The 19,375-nt window shown below is 31.3% G+C and overlaps 1 protein-coding gene across 1 annotated transcript; it reads right to left on the reverse strand.

The window, feature by feature from the left end:
• Positions 1–7,673: 7,673 nt before the first annotated feature.
• On the reverse strand, positions 7,674–18,645 carry LOC113510599 (dual specificity mitogen-activated protein kinase kinase dSOR1). The gene is made up of 8 exons (XM_026894056.3): positions 18,377–18,645; positions 16,833–17,002; positions 16,194–16,469; positions 15,709–15,902; positions 15,223–15,387; positions 14,737–14,904; positions 13,896–14,051; positions 7,674–12,882 (listed from the first exon to the last, which is right to left on the reverse strand). The coding sequence occupies exons 1-7, from the start codon at positions 18,493–18,495 to the stop codon at positions 13,932–13,934; spliced, it is 1,212 nt and encodes a 403-aa protein (XP_026749857.1). The 5' UTR covers positions 18,496–18,645; the 3' UTR covers positions 7,674–12,882; positions 13,896–13,931.
• Between the last annotated feature and the right edge of the window lie 730 nt (positions 18,646–19,375).

The raw sequence follows: 19,375 nt of genomic DNA on the forward strand, positions 1-19,375 counted from the left end.
GTCTTTTGAATTATCAGTACTACACCGTAAACCTATAAAATATAATATATACTAGAGGGAGACTTTGTACAAAGGTTATCTGCATGGATACCTCTGTCCCACCCGTGTTCGTGTCTGCCGTGAAGCAACCGTGTTTTCATGACAGTTTTTCGTTTTGAATGATATAATAATCCCACTTGACACAAAATCTTCCTTAAGAAAACCAGCTTTTAAACATAAATTGCGCTACTCTTTCTTAAAAAAGACCGCTTTATAAATTTTAATTCCTTTTTTTTTCACTTTCCCTTTAAACAATCTTGCTGGTTACTGTTTGAGTTATATTTTTTTTTATTTACTCTTCCAATACAGTTAATTGTTTATTATAGTAATATTTAGGTATTTACTAGCTTTTACTTGCATCTTCATCCGCGTGGAATAGTTATTTTAGACAGAATTTGAATATTTTTGGATATCATATTTTGCAAATATGTATTTTCTCAAACATGCTTGGAAATGTAAACATTATTTTGACAATCTTCTTAGAGATAAATCAAAATTGCCGTACTGGCCAGATACATGCGGGCAGCGGCCGGCAAAAGTTGTATGAAAATCCATATCTGTCGTGTTTTGCGGTCAGATAAATTACTATGTAAACTCATATCTGTCCTGTAATTTAAATATGGAATGACCTTTTACTTCGAAACATGGCTACCAAGGAGGTAACTAATAAAAGGTTTTATTTAAATTTCAAACTGCCTTGCAAATATAAAGTTGTTTATTGAAAAAAAAAAAACAAATGAACATTATGGCGCGTGAAAAATTATTATTGTTCGTTATTCGTCATTGAACTTAAAAAGTAAAATTGTGTTTTTGATTTCCGCGCATTGTTTGAGAAAAGTTCTATACAAACCTTGGCCACAACTAGGTATTGATGGACTCACATATGTGTGCCTCGACTACGCCTCGGCTTACATTTGCACGTTCGTCCATCAATGCCTCAGTTTCTGGCCGCTGCAGTAATGTACTATACTTACAAACTGCTGTAGTAAATAACTATTTTAATATATTTATATATTTACAGTTTTTTTTTCTATACACACACCTGTATCTTTAAGGGTCTGTCCTTAAGTTTTGTTTATTGTCATTTCAAAGGCTACTTTCAAGGGAAATTGCACTCTTTTAACTGAAATGGCAAATCGGTCGGAATTACCGGAATACGGGAAATTAAAACATTTTCTTCTTTTGCCCTTCCAGTCATGATTATAGCTTAGCCTATTTATATGTAGATCAGGATATACATTATTTTTTAAATCATATATAATAAATTACTTTTGACGATTGAAAGAAAGAAAAAACGATCCAACAAAAGCAAAAATGCATGAACTTACAAAAAAACCGAAAGAATTCGATAAGATATTTTTTGACGAAGAACATTAACTAAAGAAAAAAATCCTAAAAACCAATTAAAACCGCTGAATCGGAAAATTTCCAATACTCGCATACATCCGACACAATCGTCTGCCATCACGTATCTGGCCCTTCGGATAGTCACACTTAGCAATATTACCTCTAGTAAACGGCGTCGCGCCGCCGGCAACGCATCATTCATTGTGCATGGCGTTTGGCGAGTCCCGTGAGCGCGACGTGTAACTATATTCAATCCCTATTTCAACCTTTTGAACCCTTTTTTCGCAATAATCCTTTCTCAAGCTCTAGACTATCTCTGTACCAAATTTCATCAAAATCGGTTCAGTGGTTTAGACGTGAAAGCGTAACAGACAGACAGAGTTACTTTCGCATTTATAATATTGCAGGGATTTATGGATTTATATATTTCATTATTTAACATATTATGTGAATATTTATATTAGTCTAACTATATGTTTATTACTCGTATATATGAATATATTAAATATTATTTTATTATATTTCCTCTATTCAAATTTTCACTACCTACTTATTTCTCGGTTTGCCCAATGGTTGACTGGTAGAGAACACCATCCGGTGTTAAGTCCGCCGTATTTACATAAAGTTTCACTGTGCATTAAAATTTAAATAAATAAATGTAAAAGTAAAATAACAGAGTACGAAGCTATAATCCCATAGTACTTACAAATGGCATCACATGAGATGTACCACGAGTATCATTGTATACTCAGTAATGTCCAGGCTCTTCATTTTTTTTTTTACAACACAGGGGCAAACGAGTATGCGGCTCACCTGATGGTAAGTGACTACCGCCGCCCACGGTCACCCACAACACCTACGGCATTGCAGGTGTGAATTCATGTCTATAAGCGACATACACCACTCTCCATCAGGTGGGCCATCTACTTGTTTGCCATATTTATACAAAAATATTAGGTAAGCGATCATAAATCAAACATAAACATGTCTAAGGATAATACCTACCTCGCTGTTACGCCGTAAAGCTCGGAAGCAGTTTCACAAAGCAAGTGGCTCCATTCTATTACATTGGCGTTACTTGAGAAACAAAGTAGTTCTAGTTTATTTATAATAGCTTCGGTACTTACTTATTCATTCTAGTGAATAAAAATCAGTTAAAGTAATTATATAACAGCCAACTATTAGGTATCTAACTGTAACTTAAAACAACTCTAGACAAATGCATCGAAGATATTTTATTGGCTTTTTAGACGGGCTTCAGGTCCTTTAGTAAAATATCAAGGATATTGTGCTTGGACAGAAGCCTACAAATACGTTTACTGCTATCATGTATGATTGCGAATCTATAATGATTAATCTATCTATCCTATTCACTCACTACGATTTTCTGCAAGTCTCTTCACCTCTTGATACGACACGACACCAACTTTTTCCTTGATCTGCCTGATGTAACTATGTTTTGGTCTTGAAATGTGGTGCTGGAGAAGAATAGAGAAAATTTGCTGGAGAGATCGAATTAGTAATGAGGAGGTCCTTTTAGAGTTAAAGGAAAGAGACAAATTACAAGAACTATTAAGGTCAGAAGGGAAAAAATTTTAGGAGACTTGATACAACGAACTTATGATAATTAATATATTATTGAAAATATTTATTATCGACTCCGGCTTCCCAGAAGTTTATTACGAAACATTAAATATATCTGCCTATATTATATTAAATTTATCTTCTCATATTACCTTCTGTAAAAAATATCTAAATGATAATGAAACCCACGTCAAAGTCCATTGCGTAATTTAATAAAAGTAAGCAGAGAAACAAATAATGCGGAGAACGACTTTATTACTATTTACTACTTTATTTACTATTACTATTTAGAAATAGAGTATCTTATGCTTTTTTAAATTATTAATAGTTGTTAATTAACAGGTACTTACCTACTTTTTTTCGTACCGTTTTCCCTATAAATTGGGAAGACAAAAGAACTAAACCTATACAGCCATTGTCTTCAGGTAATATCTAGTACCTTTTTTTTATTTCCGTTTTGATATATCATAGTTCTACAAATCTTGAGATTACATATTCATTACTTTTAAGAAATTACCAAAAATGACAAAGTTCAAGTCACTTGTGTACTTTGTATATACATTAGGTAAACTTTCGCCAATTCCGTACAAATTCTAGATTAATAAAATTATATCATGACTAAAGTAACCATTTTTATTTTTAGAACAAAAACCTATTCTACTTAGATTTAATTTACTTGTAGACGACACTAAGCAAGTCTCTTCCACAAAGCAACTATACATCCACTTAAAAGTATTACTACATGGTTGCATAGTTTCATTTTCCATTTGCGTTAATATAAAAGCTATTCTGACTCTGCGTAGTTATTACTACTCTATGACAGATACACTATTCTGTCTGCGTACTAAATTCCAAGATGTCTATTAAATATATTTTCGTCCATTAATGAGTTTCTTTTAAAAAATATAATGAAATTACTGAGCAGAAGAAATTAATCCCGTAATTGAATTTACATATCCAACTCAAAATACAATGTTTAACTTAAAGTGCATATAAAATGAAGAACAATCTCAAACTTTCGTTCTTCTCAACAAAGTAGGTATACAAATGTCGCTAGACTAGACGTGACTCTATTGTATAACAAGCCTTAAATTTTGAATTTCATTTGTCGTAAAAACTTGACAGTTTCGCTCTTTGAACTGAACAGATTTAATAAAGGATGAGGTTGTTAAGTCGACAATAGGTAGGTATTTTTTACGTAGGTATCTATATACGTACATAGAACGGAAAAAATACCTGCATATAGGAGGCGACATTTGCCGTCTTTCGCGTCCAAGTGATCTAAAACTCTTAACAGCAGATACCACCATAACCTTCACACTATTATAATATAAACTAGCAACTTCTCCTAGCTTCGCTCGGTTTTTTTAATAAAATATAGCCCATGTTATATAGCTGATAATGCAGCTTTCTATATGTAAATTTTTAAAATCAGTAAAGTATTTTTGAAGTTTATCAATTACAAACAAGAAATCAAATATATCCTCTGTCTATATTAGTTTGTACTGTTGGTAGCTCTCTGTTTCTGCCAATGCCGTAAAGTCGTTAACTTGAAAACAGATATAGTTACATTATTTCCGATAAACTTGATTTATATCAATAGTAACGCTGTAGAATTTTACTTAAGTCTCGTCAAAACTTTCCAAATTGAAGCCAATTTGAAGTAATAAAACAACGAAGGGTTTTGTAAATACATAGAGAAGTCCATTAGTTATGTAGGTGTCCGATGTCAAAATTTATCGATACCGAAGTTATATAAATCGAAAATACGTCTAAACTAATTGGTCATCTACTTATATAACTTTGTACAAAAATTATATAAGTATGAATAAATAAATCGGTTGTCAGTAAATCGTGATGTGATATGATATAAAATCATCATCTTCCTGCCCTTATCTCAATTATAGGGTCGACGTAAAATATTTTTTTTTTAATTATTAATTTTTTTACTTTTAGTGTTACTATCGGCCGCCTGCCTGACGTTAATTATATATTATATTCCTAAGAAGGAATGAATTTGAAGGTAGTATCCGCCAGCAGAAGAAAGGATTGAGCAAAAAGGAGGGGACGTTGGGAATAAGTGAAGGAAGTTGGTAAAATTCTTTTTTACCAATTTCCTTTGCTCACTCCCAACGTGAAGTGAAAGATTTATGGGCAAAAGGGAAAAGGAGGGCACTGCAGTTGCAGAGGTACTAGTAAAAAACTGCAGTTACACGTGTGCCTTTACTCTAGAACCGGACAGATCACTATGAAAGAACACCCCTGATATGACATAAAATTACTAATACCTACATAATTTGACAATACCTGTACACACCTTAATAGAACAAGTGTTTTAGTAGGTAGGTACTAAATAATTATTAGAGTTTGTTTTATGTAGTGAGCAAAAGTGATGAAAACTAAAGCGGCTGAATTGCTAAAATAGCCGGCAAATATTATTTCTACCCGGAGCGGCAAAATTTCTATGAATTAAGATAATTTCTTTGAAGTTTAAACCGATAATAGGTACTCATCACTAGAATCTAGATAGATAGATCAATAGAAGCAGAGGAAGACTTTGTACAAAAGTCGATTGCTTGGGTACCTCTCTACCATTCATGTTTCTACCGTGAAGCTGTTGTGTTTGTATGGCTGTGTTTCGGTTTGAAGGGTGGGATATGGCGTGGATTTACAGGGTATAGAGGAATAACATCTGAGTCCTCAGGAATGGTAACGCATGGGGGGTGTCATGGGCGAAACAGTATACTCTGTTATGTCCATGGTACTGATCATATCTATAGGCGACGGTTACCACTTTCCATCAGGTGGGCCGTCAGCTTGTTTGCCATTCTAAGTTATATAAAAAAAATTTAGACTAGAAACCTCGTGAACTAAAATTGAACTCAAATATGGTGCCAATAAATAACGCCTTATACAAGTAGAAAAGTTTTAATTTCGATATACTTACTTATATTTTAATAGCAAATAATAAAATAAGGAACTTGAATGAGGCAGAATTCTGTCAACTTTTATAGTGGCTTTCTAGTTATATTGTGAATTGACTTTTCGACATATAATTATGCACCTATCTATTATAGTATTTTGTAAACGGGGGCTCTGAAAACTATTTTGTTCTATACATTACTTCTTTTTTGTATTTTTTGTATGTATATACTTTTATCTCTTTTTCATGTATGTCTATCTTCGTCTGTTGTAATTTGTGTGTTTTAAGTAATGCAAATAAATTATATATCTATCTATATATTTGTATAGGTACATATACCTAGATAAATAAGTTAAAAAGTTATAATACGAAGTCTAACGGATTTCTAAAAATAAAAACAGCGGGAAACGGCCCAGAAATCTTATTTACAAAACATAATTAAACTTGTACCAAATGATCCGTGGATACCAATCTCATCCCTAATACTTATTTATGGGTAAAAAAATCGCAAGCGGCAAGAACAATTTTTTCTTAAACATTTTGCCAAAAGTCGCAGCGGGGATTAAACCCAAACTCATAATGGGTTCTTAATGGGGCCAGACAAAAGGGCTCTTCGCAGAAACAATATTTACGCACATTTATAATGAGGAACAAGAACTCTCACCCTCTAACCTCTTACGATTCAACTTCGCATATTTCATTTTAATGTCCGGCCGTTAGGGGGCGCTTCGCTTCTACAAATCACGTGCCTTATAGCTCAAGCTCAAAGGTGAGGAGAGTATTCAAATAGATTAAAACAAGGTCAGCCTATCTACGCCTAATTACCTTCGCTATCTGAAAGGGGACGAAATACCATTGCGACCCATTTTATAAATTATTTTATAATCAATCTTGAACCTAGTCTGTAAGAAAAATTAAATAAAAAAGATTTTTATTATGAGAAGTCTTACTACCTAATTATAGTTTTCTGAGAGCTTGTATTGTATTTCTGTTTTAAGGCATCAATAAATTAATAACATCAATCAAATAAAATTAATAATCAGTTAGTACTTTATAGATGAGGTGAGCACTTTCCAATTAAAAAAAAAAGCCCTTTACTATTGTTAAGAGACAATGCGTTGTGTTCAACAAATTAAGTCAACATCACTATTGTAAAGTGTAAATAAATGGTTTCTGACAATAATATGGTGCATGTGCTATTGTCCCTGGAATAGGTAAATAGTTGAACAATTTTTCATAGCTACTTATAGATAGATAATAAATACTCGATACGTTATAAACACAGAAAATACTATACAAGTAGGTATTAATAACGAATTGTAAACGACAAATAGACTGTAGCATAAAAACAGACTCATAATGTAATAAGATTTATCAAATTCAATATCAAATTGTTTAATTATAAAACTTTGTATTGTACTAGTAACAAGTAGGATAGCAAGTAAACACAAATTCTCCCAATAAGATCTTTATTACGTGACATTTTTCCTGGAATTTTCTTTCTTGTATTTTTACTACGTTTACTACTGTAATCTTTTGGAGGGTGGTATCTATCTATTTATCTAATATTTACACATACTGGTAATTTTCCACGATACGTATGCACATAAATTTGGTCATAGAAGTTTATATATCATAAATATTGTCGAATGAACCTTCTTTCCAAAGGCTTATAAAAACAGAATGCAAAAAATTATTAGTTTGACTTCACCTTTAGTACAAAAGCCATTTTATATAAGTACATTTGCACAAGTGTTATATTAGAAATAAAACAATATAGTATTTTAATTAACATTTATTTGTACATAAGTATCTAACTACAAAGAAACTAACTATAAATAATACGAATTTATTTTTATATAAATACACTTACGTTGGCTTAGCGAAATTTAAAAATCAGACCAGGCACGCGCTGCCATTTTTATTTATAAAAAGAAAATCTTTAACAGATTTGGACTCCTTCAGAAAATTTCCAGGATTCTCCAACTAGGCAATTCAGGATACAAACTATGGTAAAATAGTACTGACCTGAACACCGACATTAGGTTGTGCTTATATATAATAATATATGCACAAAAACAAAAAAGAATAGTAATGAAGATAGAGATAAACAGATGTTTTTTTAAAATTAAGTGCCTAAAAAAATCAGTCATAGGACTGCACGTCAGAAGTGAAAATTTCTCAGCTTTAGAAAATTGTAAACATTATTTTTGGGTTGTTCAGAAATATTTCATAAGCATTTGTTTTTTTTTTTTTTTTATAAAAAGTTGTTTTTACAAACGTATTCATATAGTATTTTTTTCATATATTGCGCTGTTTTATAGTAATAATACACATACAAATTAATGAAAAATAATTTATTTATTGTTTATTTTTTTATGTAACTCTTTATTGCACCAGAAACATAAAAATATACAATGACAATTGAATAATTAAAGTGAATTACAGTAACATAAATACAGATTGGAATATGTACATAAAGGTTTAAAAAGCGGTCTTATCGCTAGAGCAATCTCTTACAGATAACCTTTGGTTATAGGAGAACAGATAGAAGTGAGTATGTAGCGCAAGAGTAAATTAATAATTATTTCGTGCAATAAAATACAAAAACCTATACTGCACAAAAATATCAAAAACATAATTTATTAAACTACTTACAATACTTACTATAATACATAAACATATACATATAAATACATACATAGCACACACAAGGAAATATGATGAATCGAGTCAAAAAATTACAGAAGAATGGAAAAGAGTAACTATAGTGAAGGAAAATATGATTTGACTTCTCCTTTAAACGAAGCTAAGGATTGAACACTCTATATAGAGGGTGGCAGCGAGTTCCATGGGCGCATAATGTCATCTTTCCAAGGACATTATATTATATACCTCCCTAAAACTTGACAAGCTAATTTTTAACATAAAAGTGGAATGTTATGTAAGCAAAGACCAATAAATAAGAACATAGCATAGTGTGTGCCTGGCCTGTGACATCGGACGCGATTTTAAAAATATTGACTGACATTAAAATGTATTAAATATAAATATTATAGTGAAATATATAACTCAACCAGAACTGTAAGATGTGTAAGTTATTTCTCGAAAAAATTAAAACACATTTCGTCATAGAATCTGTACAACTTTTGCTAAATTGGTGTTTTGTTCCGTTGAGAGATCGTCGATGCGAATCTCTATTAATAATTTCTATAGACACAAAGTATACAACTAGTAATTAATACGAGTTGATTATATCATTGGCACAGAATAGAAAAAAAAACATGTAGAAAATGCATCGATTTTTTATATAACTTGGAATGAAACAATCTCATTGCCTACCTGATTAAAAATGGTAACAATAGCAAACCAGAGGTATCTAGAAATCATAAAATGTCTTATCTAAAAGTACAATAATTGTACAATTAAATGATACTTTATTTCAAAAACAATGCATTCTACAATAAAATATCAAATAATTTATTAATCTTACTTATAATCGGGGTAACTTGATTATAAAAATTTCATATCATAAGTAAGGCATGTGCACTTTACTATTTTTTCTATTCTGTGTACCTACTGGCAACTTTGTCTGCCCTCTATTAATTGGCAATTCTAATTGAAATTCACTAAATAATAATATAATCATGTGGTAATTCTTCAACTGATCAAGAAAAATTTATGTAAAATTACTGAAAGTTTTGAAAATGACTCAAGACTAATCAACAACAAGAAAAATGTCGCGAAATTAGTCGAAAATTTGTGAAGAAGGAGCAAATTTGTCTTAAATCCACCTTAAGCCAAATAAACAAGAGCAGACTATAATCAACTACAAAGAACCCTTACATATTATCGTTTACATTCATCACAAAAATACATAAATGGTTTCTTTAAATTTAATACATGAAGAGCAGAGTCGATTTGAATACCCTTCTCTAATACATAAATAGTAGGATTCAATACGTAGGCATACTTACATAATACCAACAATGTGGTTTTCAATCTATCTAGAAAACACTTAGAACAGTCAAAACTATTATGTCTGTTACCATAGTGTCTTCTTAACTTATCTTAGGTTTTTTTTTTTTTTTATTTTAAATTATAGTAAAATAAACTTAATAAATTTGATCCATAATCGCTGTACTGATTGAATCTTCATTGAGCGTCAACATTTAGTGATTATTTTTGGAAATAAATATATCACATTCCTTATTATCAAATTGGAAGAGTTATAACAATTCGTTCAAGTCGAAAGTAAAATAATGTAATATATAAATGATCATGCTATCAACGATCAAATAAAAAAATATAATATAATGAAATTAAAAACATGATAATCACGGATACATATGTAAATTTATATTATTATGTCATAATACACTTTTTAATCATAAAAGGTAACACCTATGTTCTGTCACTTTTTCTAATTAATAAAAATTAAGTCAAAAAAAAATACAAAACACTCCACAGTCGTTTTCTTAGTAGATTGACGTTTACTGGGATAATTAATTACTAAGAAATAAAACATGTACTTTATTTCTTAAATTGAACGGAATACAATTAAGAAATCTTTAATTCAGATCATAAACCATACTTCAAGTTACTGATTATTTTTATTTTTCATGAAACCGTAAAAAAAGGAAAAATACATAAAACATAATAATTCACTTTGAATATTTGTCCTTGGATCAATAGAAATAGACAAATTAGTGCTAAAGTAACTTGTACTCGTATCGTAACGATTTTATTCTAAAACATCTTTAGCACAATGTGGACTTTATATACATGTGTGTTGCTTTATTATGATGACGCCAAATAGAAGACTGCCGTAAACTAAACGAACTGTATCCAAATATCAGACTTTTATAATTCGACTTAATTAATAAATTTTGTTTGGAATACATCGACTATTAATTATTAACTTAAACCTATCACGGTGATTACACACAATACACCTTAAGAATTAAATTAAACACCTATCTAAACACGAGAAGACTGATATACAAAAAACATTTTTTGTTTAATTTTTTTTTATTTATTTAATTACAGATAAAACAATAAATATGTGTGTATGATTCAATTAGCAACAACTTAAAAGCACCTTTTAAATATATTAAATCTACTTAATAATTAAGCATCTTGATGTAACACAAAAATAAATAAATGCACAATAAAAATGGCGTAACACTCCACACTCAATGAATACATAACAAACATCTGGGAAATGTGAATAAACAATATCCATTCTAACAGGAAGACCTGGCAAAATAAAATTTGCAAAGCTAAGCTCAAGCGTAGATATATTATTCATGCAGGAGCTAATAAAATATAAGTCTCCTTTTCCGACATTACTCTCATTGGCGCAACAGTTTCGGGGATAATCAATTCGATAACACAAAACTGTCCGCCAAATAGAGGTCATAAAAGCAGGTGAACTGATTAAAACAATGGTAACGCCGCATAATGGAAGCTCGGGGATTTGATTTACAATCACAAATCATAAATATAATAATGAAATCGCGAATGAATGGTGCCTCGTTCAATAGCGCAAACACATCGAAGCAACAATTAGCCTCAAGTGGTAACTATCTACACTAGGTGCTCGGGACAGGGTAAAAAAAATGGCGGACTTACTAAAACGAAGCGATTAACACAACAAACCAAACGTAAAAAGTGCATCACGTCAAAATAGTAAAACATACCTACGTTTTTTTATTTTTTATATTTTTTTTCTTTTTTGTCGTCTAAAAAATGCATTCTATTTTACATGTTATAAAGATGTTCGTGCGAGTTCTGGAACGCTCTCACGCCCGCGCACCGCGGCCGTTGGAGTATTCCAGTACTTCGGACGCGCGTGCAGATTACTGCAGCACGTCCAAATATTCAAATACCAAGTACCAGCTGACATGAATTACGCACTTTCAGCAAAGAAAAATATGTCAAAACACTACTAACATTTTTTTCGACTTGCGACTAGTGAAATCAACTCTACTTGACCATTAATCGATTAGTTGTTTTTTTATTCGTTATAAAACCTCGATTAGTTCGTCCACGAATGCACTATGTTTTAGTATTATACCCCTATCTATCTTCAGACACCTTGGTATCGGTTACTCACAATCCACAACTTTCACGTATTCATATAGCCTGTATATGAGAAGGAAAGTTTTCACTTCCATTGCACGATAACCAAATTGCATAGCAGTCACAATGTACCCAATTAACACAAAGAAAATGACATGTAAACCCATTACGGATTACGTACGTAATACAACATTATAATTTGACCAATCATATTTTATTGATACGCTTTATGTCAGCTAAATTTAGCTTACAATTAAAAGTTGTGACTTGCAATACAATTACATTGGAAATCGCACCGAACAGCATTAAAATCGATATCAAAGTGTAGCGTAACACATTGTTTTCAATAATTCCTACAAAATTTACCTTAATTTTAGCCAATTCTATAAATTAAATTATTAAATTTGAGTTTCATTATTCGATGACAGGTATCTCCCGAAGAATGCTAATTGTTTTGTGATTTGATAAGTTTTAATTAACAATGAGACGTGATTATGGTAAACATCCCATCACTGATATTTGAATAACATTTGTGATTAAACAAGAAATCTGTTACTTTTATAACATGTAGACACTATTACGAGTTACAGACAGAGTACAATTATCAATACTTAGTATGACGATACTTGTCTATGCTGCAACATTAGTTGATTAAAATATAAAGTGATATTTCTTAATTAATCACAAACACGTACCGCGAAGGCACATGATAGTGACAGTGTTTTAAAACCACGTCCCTCATTAAATGTCGTTATGTAATAGTTGTGTTCGCCTGTTTGTTTGGACAATGGTATCTAGAGTTGACATACTGTGAACTGTCATCGCTTGGTGTCAGGGCTTCTATTCCTCTGCGCCAGCGTCCTCACTTATTGTGTCGCCCGTTCTCTCTTGGGATATGTTTTGACCTGTAATTTATTTGAGGTTTAAGAAATTTTACATCCAAGACTGGATTCGACCAAGCAGAGGCCATTAAACGAACCCATTTAACAATGCTGGGCCCATAACTATTTGCATGCATTGCTTAATTTCAAAATCCAGGACTATTTATATAACAAGACTATTATTATCATTTTATATTATAATTATCCTCAAAAGTATAATACAAATAGGCGACTTTACTTATATATGAATGCTTATTATGACATTCTATTAGTAATTTATGTGTGAAATTTCGAAATTTAATTGTGAAGAAACATTTCTCTTGACTACAATAGAAAATAAGTGATTTAACCTTTTGAGGGCAAAGCAATAAACTAAATTGTGGCAATTTTGTGTTACAGTGGCTCACACATCTCAAAAATTAATGAAATTTCCTTTTTTATATATTTTTTTCTCTGTTTTTTGTGCATGCCTTTATCTGTTATTATTCGTGTGTTGTAAGTGATACAAATAAATTTATGTCTATATATTCATCTATTATATTCTTACCCTCTTATTCATAAAAACTAAAACTCCTACAAATCTACATTAAATATTAGAGTATTTTGTCAGTCTTTCAAATTGAAAAATTAGTGCTAAAGAAAAAACAAACTACTTTAATAGCTAAAATAGGTTTATGAGAGATTTGACGTTTTTATGAATAATCTATATCTGTACTCCAACTAAAATAATTATCAACTCCCCACGAGATGAAGAGTCGATCTCAAACGTGTTGCAAGGAATTTCTGAATGCAAGTGGCGCAGAATCGTACTTTATAGCATAATAAAGGGGAGTTCTATATAATTTAACAGTAGAAAATAGATAGGGTGTAATGTAATTACGTATTATTGAGAAAATTTATAATTTTTACAAGTACATTTGACCCTGACGGATAGATATGTAAGGTTAAATACCTAATCTAATATATCAGGGTCATATCCATTGTATTAAAGCTAAAAATTGCGTAATGAGTATGAGTCAATTACGAATTTGGCATACCCTTTTTCGCTGATGAAAGTATGCACTTCTTGCAGCTTATGAAGAAAAAGGAGACACGTTAGAATTTGGCGTAGAAGGCATGAGGTCCATAGTTTTACACACCCAGCCTGCTATGTCCACTTTCTCGGCGTCCGCCTTGCGGATCCATTCGTGATTCTGAAATAATAGAATTCGTTTTGCTGAGGTAATGTGCCATTTTGATTATCTGGTAATGTAGTGGTACAGTACACCTCACTTTCGAAGGGTCGCGGGGTAATTCTCATACAATATAAACTTGTTTTTAAATAGCTTACCTAAGAACTCTTTTTACACATGACATATTGCATGATAAAAAAAATACATTTACAATCAGTTAATAAGTTTTGCAATTGGATATCATCATCATCATCTTCCTAGCCTTATCCCAATTATTATTTGAGGTCGGCATAATATGGTATTGTCCATATTACAAAAAGATTTGGTTTTTAGTTTTACGATGGGCCATCTGCCTGACGTCAACCCTCTTTGGGAATGCATTTGTTGGTGGTTTCCACCACCTGCGGTATGGAGGAAAGGATTGAGGAAAAAAAGGAAGGGAATGTTGAAAATGTGTAAAGGAAATTAGTAAATGAGATTTAAGTAATTAAATATATTTTATATTAATATTCAACAAATCCCGATTTCCGATTTCAAGTACTCTTTAACAGGTTCCAGTATAAGAGATAAATAATTTCATTTATAACCACGTTAAGGTAAAATTAATCTATTTCATTGCTACCATAGTACAAAGAGATATAAATACTCATAGATTCATTCACTTGTCTTCTTTTAATTAAGAATAGATTCTTAAAATTTTACTCACCATCAACGTTTTTAGGTCCGCCCTCTCGTCGGGGTTCTTTTTTAGGCAGCGATCGACGAAGTCTTTGAACTCATCGGAAAAAATTCCGGACGGCAATTTTGGCGGTGGTTCGTTAACAATGTAGTCTAGGAGCTCGAATATGGCCATGGGACGTGGCGAGTTCGGAGCCTGCATACATTTCTAGTTTTAGCATAAATCTAATAAATAATACATACATATATATATTCAAGTAATTAATTATAATCATTTTCAGTATTTTTATGATCCTACTGCCCAATTCGGAATGCCATTTCAACTATGAAAAGGGCAAGAAACTCAACTGTTATTTCACCAAATACACTTAAAAAAATTTTTAATACTAAAACGGAGTATTTTTGCACTCAAAGCAATCATTGTAAATTACTGAATTCCTTGTAACTCTCTTATATGTGCTATTATTAGAATAAAATATAAATACAAACTTGTCCATATTACACGAGAACTAACCTGCCCTGGTGAATGATCTTCATTTTGTCCGCCAAATATGGCCGCCAAGGTCTTTGCGTCCGGCGGAGGGATGGGGTACATACCTATCGCCATCTCAACCAATGATAGACCCAGCGACCAAATGTCAGACTGTACTGAATAATGAGTGCCTTGCAGACGTTCAGGCTGTAAAATAAAATACATAAATAATTATGTATATTCTTTCGTCACTTACTGCATATACCAGCTTTTATCCGCGACTTCATCCATGTGACAGAATATATTCATTGACAGGGATAAAAAGTAGTTGATCCTACTTCAACCTTTATAGTACACGTATACCAAATTTCAGTGATTGAAAAAGATGTTAAAAGGTAATAAACAAACTCACTTTGACATTTATATATAATATTAATATTGTTCCAAAATAATATTAATCTTTTTATCAGCTTAGACCTAAAAATAGAAAATAAAAAAAGAAAAATCAACTGAATATAATATACTTACAGACATATAACTCCTAGTGCCAACAAATGAGTTGGCCATAGAATCTATGAGCTGACCCGACACACCAAAATCGCAAATCTTAATCTCCCCATTACTGTTGACGAGAATATTGGACGGCTTCACGTCTCGATGCATAATCGCGTGCTTATCTCGAAGGTAACTCAGCCCTTTTAGTACTGCTGATGTTATTGTTCCTATAAATTAAACAAAAAACAAATGATCTATTAAATTGAAGAGGTTTTTACTAAGTTTTTTCTGCATTCGGCATACTGTCCCATATTAATTTTGCTACAAAATCCTGTGAAAAAAAAAATTAATGAAAAAGACAAGATTGTTTAAATCCATGTTTACTTAGTAAAATTATACAGACTATATTATTTATTCCATCTCTCATTTTTATAACTGACAGTCACAAAGCCTTCACTATAAATTAATTAAGAAAAAATTTTTAGGTATCTAATACTTAAGTATAAACATTTATTTACCTAGAATTGATTCGGGAATCCTGCCGGCCTTCTTTAGTATCAAGTCGAGCGAACCACCATCCATGTATTCCATACAAATAGAAATTTCTCCATCACTGTAGAAAGCCCCATAGAAGCCTACTATATGGGCAAAGTTGCATTCATGAAGCACCTTGAGTTCTCTGATGATCTGTTTCTTTATAGCTGGCTTCACTTCCAGGTGTATGAGTTTTCTAGCCATTATCAGGCCAGTGGACTTATGCCGAACCTTCATAACAACACCACCATTTCCCTGACCTATAACAAAATATTTTAAAAATAATGATTTTCCTTTAACTTTGCTCGCACAAGGTTTATTCTGTAAAAATATAATAAATCACTTCGCTATGCTCACTTACCTTAGCTCCTACACTGAATTATCATTACAAATAGTACTATCAGCATCTCAACCACTATTACACCATTATAATCCAAAATTAGACTCAATTTTCATTCACAAAATTATATTTGCCCTACCTAAGAACTGAACTAATTTAAGCACCCCAATATATAAGATGCTAAGAGAAAACCATCAATATAAAGTTCTTTTAACAAAAATATTAGACACAATAATAATATTTACCTCTAAAAATCTACACTGAAATTGTAAGAATCAATTACCTAATTCACCAAGCTTCTCAAAGTCATCATCACTAAGTTCCCCAATCTTTTCTTTTTGGCAGAGGAACACTTCGATTCTGCGCCTTTGGGTGTCATCCATCTCAATTTGCTCCAGCCTTTCAGTCAGGGCTTCTATGCTGGTCTTAGATTTGCCAGCCAAACCCTGTCGCCTAGAAACAATAATAAGATGAAAGAGACAATTATATAAATTTGTTATTTTTTAAAAATAGACAACATTGGAACATTCAGCCCAAGGATTGTTTGTATGGGATGTACTATATTAGGTTGACCTCCATGACCTTTCCCTCCTGAAAACCATCATGGTTAAATCTTGTTGAATTTGTCATGATGTTTAACAGACCTGCTTTCATCCTCATCTTTCATCTCTCACTGGTACTCCACTAACATATACTGATAGTGCAAGCAGGGTTACCATCCCATATTCACCTATTAAAAAAAGTTTAGATCACAAAATTTACAATAATCACTTTTCCCTATTCATGCAATTTCACATAACGAATGAATTTCATACAATAACAGAAATTTTATACCCATATAATAAAATATGTATTGAACTCTACTAGTTATATAAAATATAAAAAAAAAACCATATTATTACATAAACTGATGCATACAACATAAAAGACAAACATATAGACCTTAATTCTAAAAATATAAATAATTATCAGAGACAGGTACAAGTTATAAATCATAACCTACACACCTGAAAAATATGTCTTTAAAAATAACAACTTTTTGTCAATCCCTATTTAATTCATTTGTATGAATACTTATAACAATCTACACAACTCTAGTGGTTAAACAAAATGAATCATACTATATAGCATAAGGTAATGAGTAAATAAGATAATGTAGAAGACAACCACAGACTTGAATTATAAGATAAATAGATATACCCCTAATCTCTATCCAATATTTATTGCTAGCTATATCCCATAGCTTTATCTGTGGTTGCATCGTGATTTTGAATAGCCAATAACCTTCCTCAAGCAATGATATATCAAATGCAAAAAATAAAACTGATAGGTATTTCCATAGATTTATATGTTTCAACAAACAAACAAACTCTTGCGCTATCTTATGTTAGCAGACATTTTTTATTTCTGTTTTAATATATAATTATATCACACCATATCAATTAAATCAGGTCATAGTCTACAGAGACACTCATCAATGATATTCCTCATACATCACCATTTCTGAAAACTAAAGATTTTGTACCTATATACCCTGTAATTTCTTTCATATCCCATCCTTTAACCTAAAACAAGCCAAACAAGAATATTTACCTAGTTTCTGTACAGTACCATTTTAGTAAAATTAAATCATGTTACAAAAATTTGTTTCTGCCAAATTTCAATCAGATATAAACCACTGGAGTAACATTTTAGATTAAATAGTCCTATCTATATTGAACCAATACTTAATAATTAAAAAATTATAAACTGATCAGATACGCAAAATAATTTCAATTTATTTAATTAAATACCTACTTCCGAAAAAATAAAAGTTTGTCCACTTACTCAGAAGCTGTCGCAGATTTCAGCTGCGGAGTCATGTTAGACGGGCTGACCGCCGGGGCCGTGTCGATAGACCCTGGTGGGAGGGTCAAATTCAATTTATTCTTTGACATCTTACTCATCTTCAACACTTTTTCGTCACGGCATTTATATAAAAGAATAATAACTGGACTCCATGCGACTGAATTCAATTAATTTTAGTGAATAAATAAACAGAAATAAAATGGCATTCGATGAGAAACAATTTGGTCTGTCAATTTTAGAATGATAATTTTGACAGCTCACGTTAGTGATGTAGTAGTGTTCGATCGTTTTATGAATATATTCTATTAATAATCTCATATTATTCAATATTAATTGTACATGTTTATGCAGTATGGATTATAAAACAATATCTGATCTGTTGGATTAATAATAATTTGTTAATATAACAACAACAGAAGAGGATTACGATTCATGCGTAATTTTATTCAGTCAGTTAGTTGGAGCAAGTTTTACATAACACATACAAGTACTGATATAATAGTACATTACTTAAATCATGTTCATTTATTATCATAATTATAATTATCGTCATCATTATGTTTGCTATTAAAATTGTCCTGTAAGTTGGTTATAAATTCTTAATCATAAACGCTATCAAAGTGGACATCTCACTCCTAGTCTTCAAATACATATTTTTTAGTGTCTTTTACCACTTTTTTCCAGTAATCCGCATTAACATTATAACATGCATTTTGCAATAAAGTGAGCGACTTCTTAATTGTAAATGATCAAGATATCTTGTTTGGCTGCATGACCAAAAGAAAATTAAGATTATAAATTAAGAACCTTAATTAATTTACATAAAAAAAAAGTATACCATATGTAATATGACATTTTTACTAATAAAGAGCCATTTTTTAATACTTACGATTGTTATTATGGTTTCCATACATTTCAAAATAGATTTGTTATAGTCTGTGATGATTCATTCTACGTGATACATCACTAAGTAGGCGG

This window comes from Galleria mellonella, unplaced genomic scaffold (genome assembly GCF_026898425.1).
Source record: "Galleria mellonella isolate WM207_F2 unplaced genomic scaffold, CSIRO_AGI_GalMel_v1 utg32, whole genome shotgun sequence".
Classification (NCBI taxonomy): domain Eukaryota; kingdom Metazoa; phylum Arthropoda; class Insecta; order Lepidoptera; family Pyralidae; genus Galleria; species Galleria mellonella.

What these genes read in the sequence shown, in the direction of transcription:
- LOC113510599 (XM_026894056.3), bottom strand. Translation starts at nt 18,495, where the DNA reads ATGAGTAAGATGTCAAAGAATAAATTGAATTTGACCCTCCCACCAGGG. An exon ending in AAGATCATTCACCAGGGCAG is followed by an intron (nt 14,905 to 15,222) that starts GTTAGTTCTCGT and finishes AAATGTATGCAG; the next exon opens with GCTCCGAACTCGCCACGTCC. An exon ending in CGGACCTAAAAACGTTGATG is followed by an intron (nt 14,052 to 14,736) that starts GTGAGTAAAATT and finishes CTATTATTTCAG; the next exon opens with AATCACGAATGGATCCGCAA.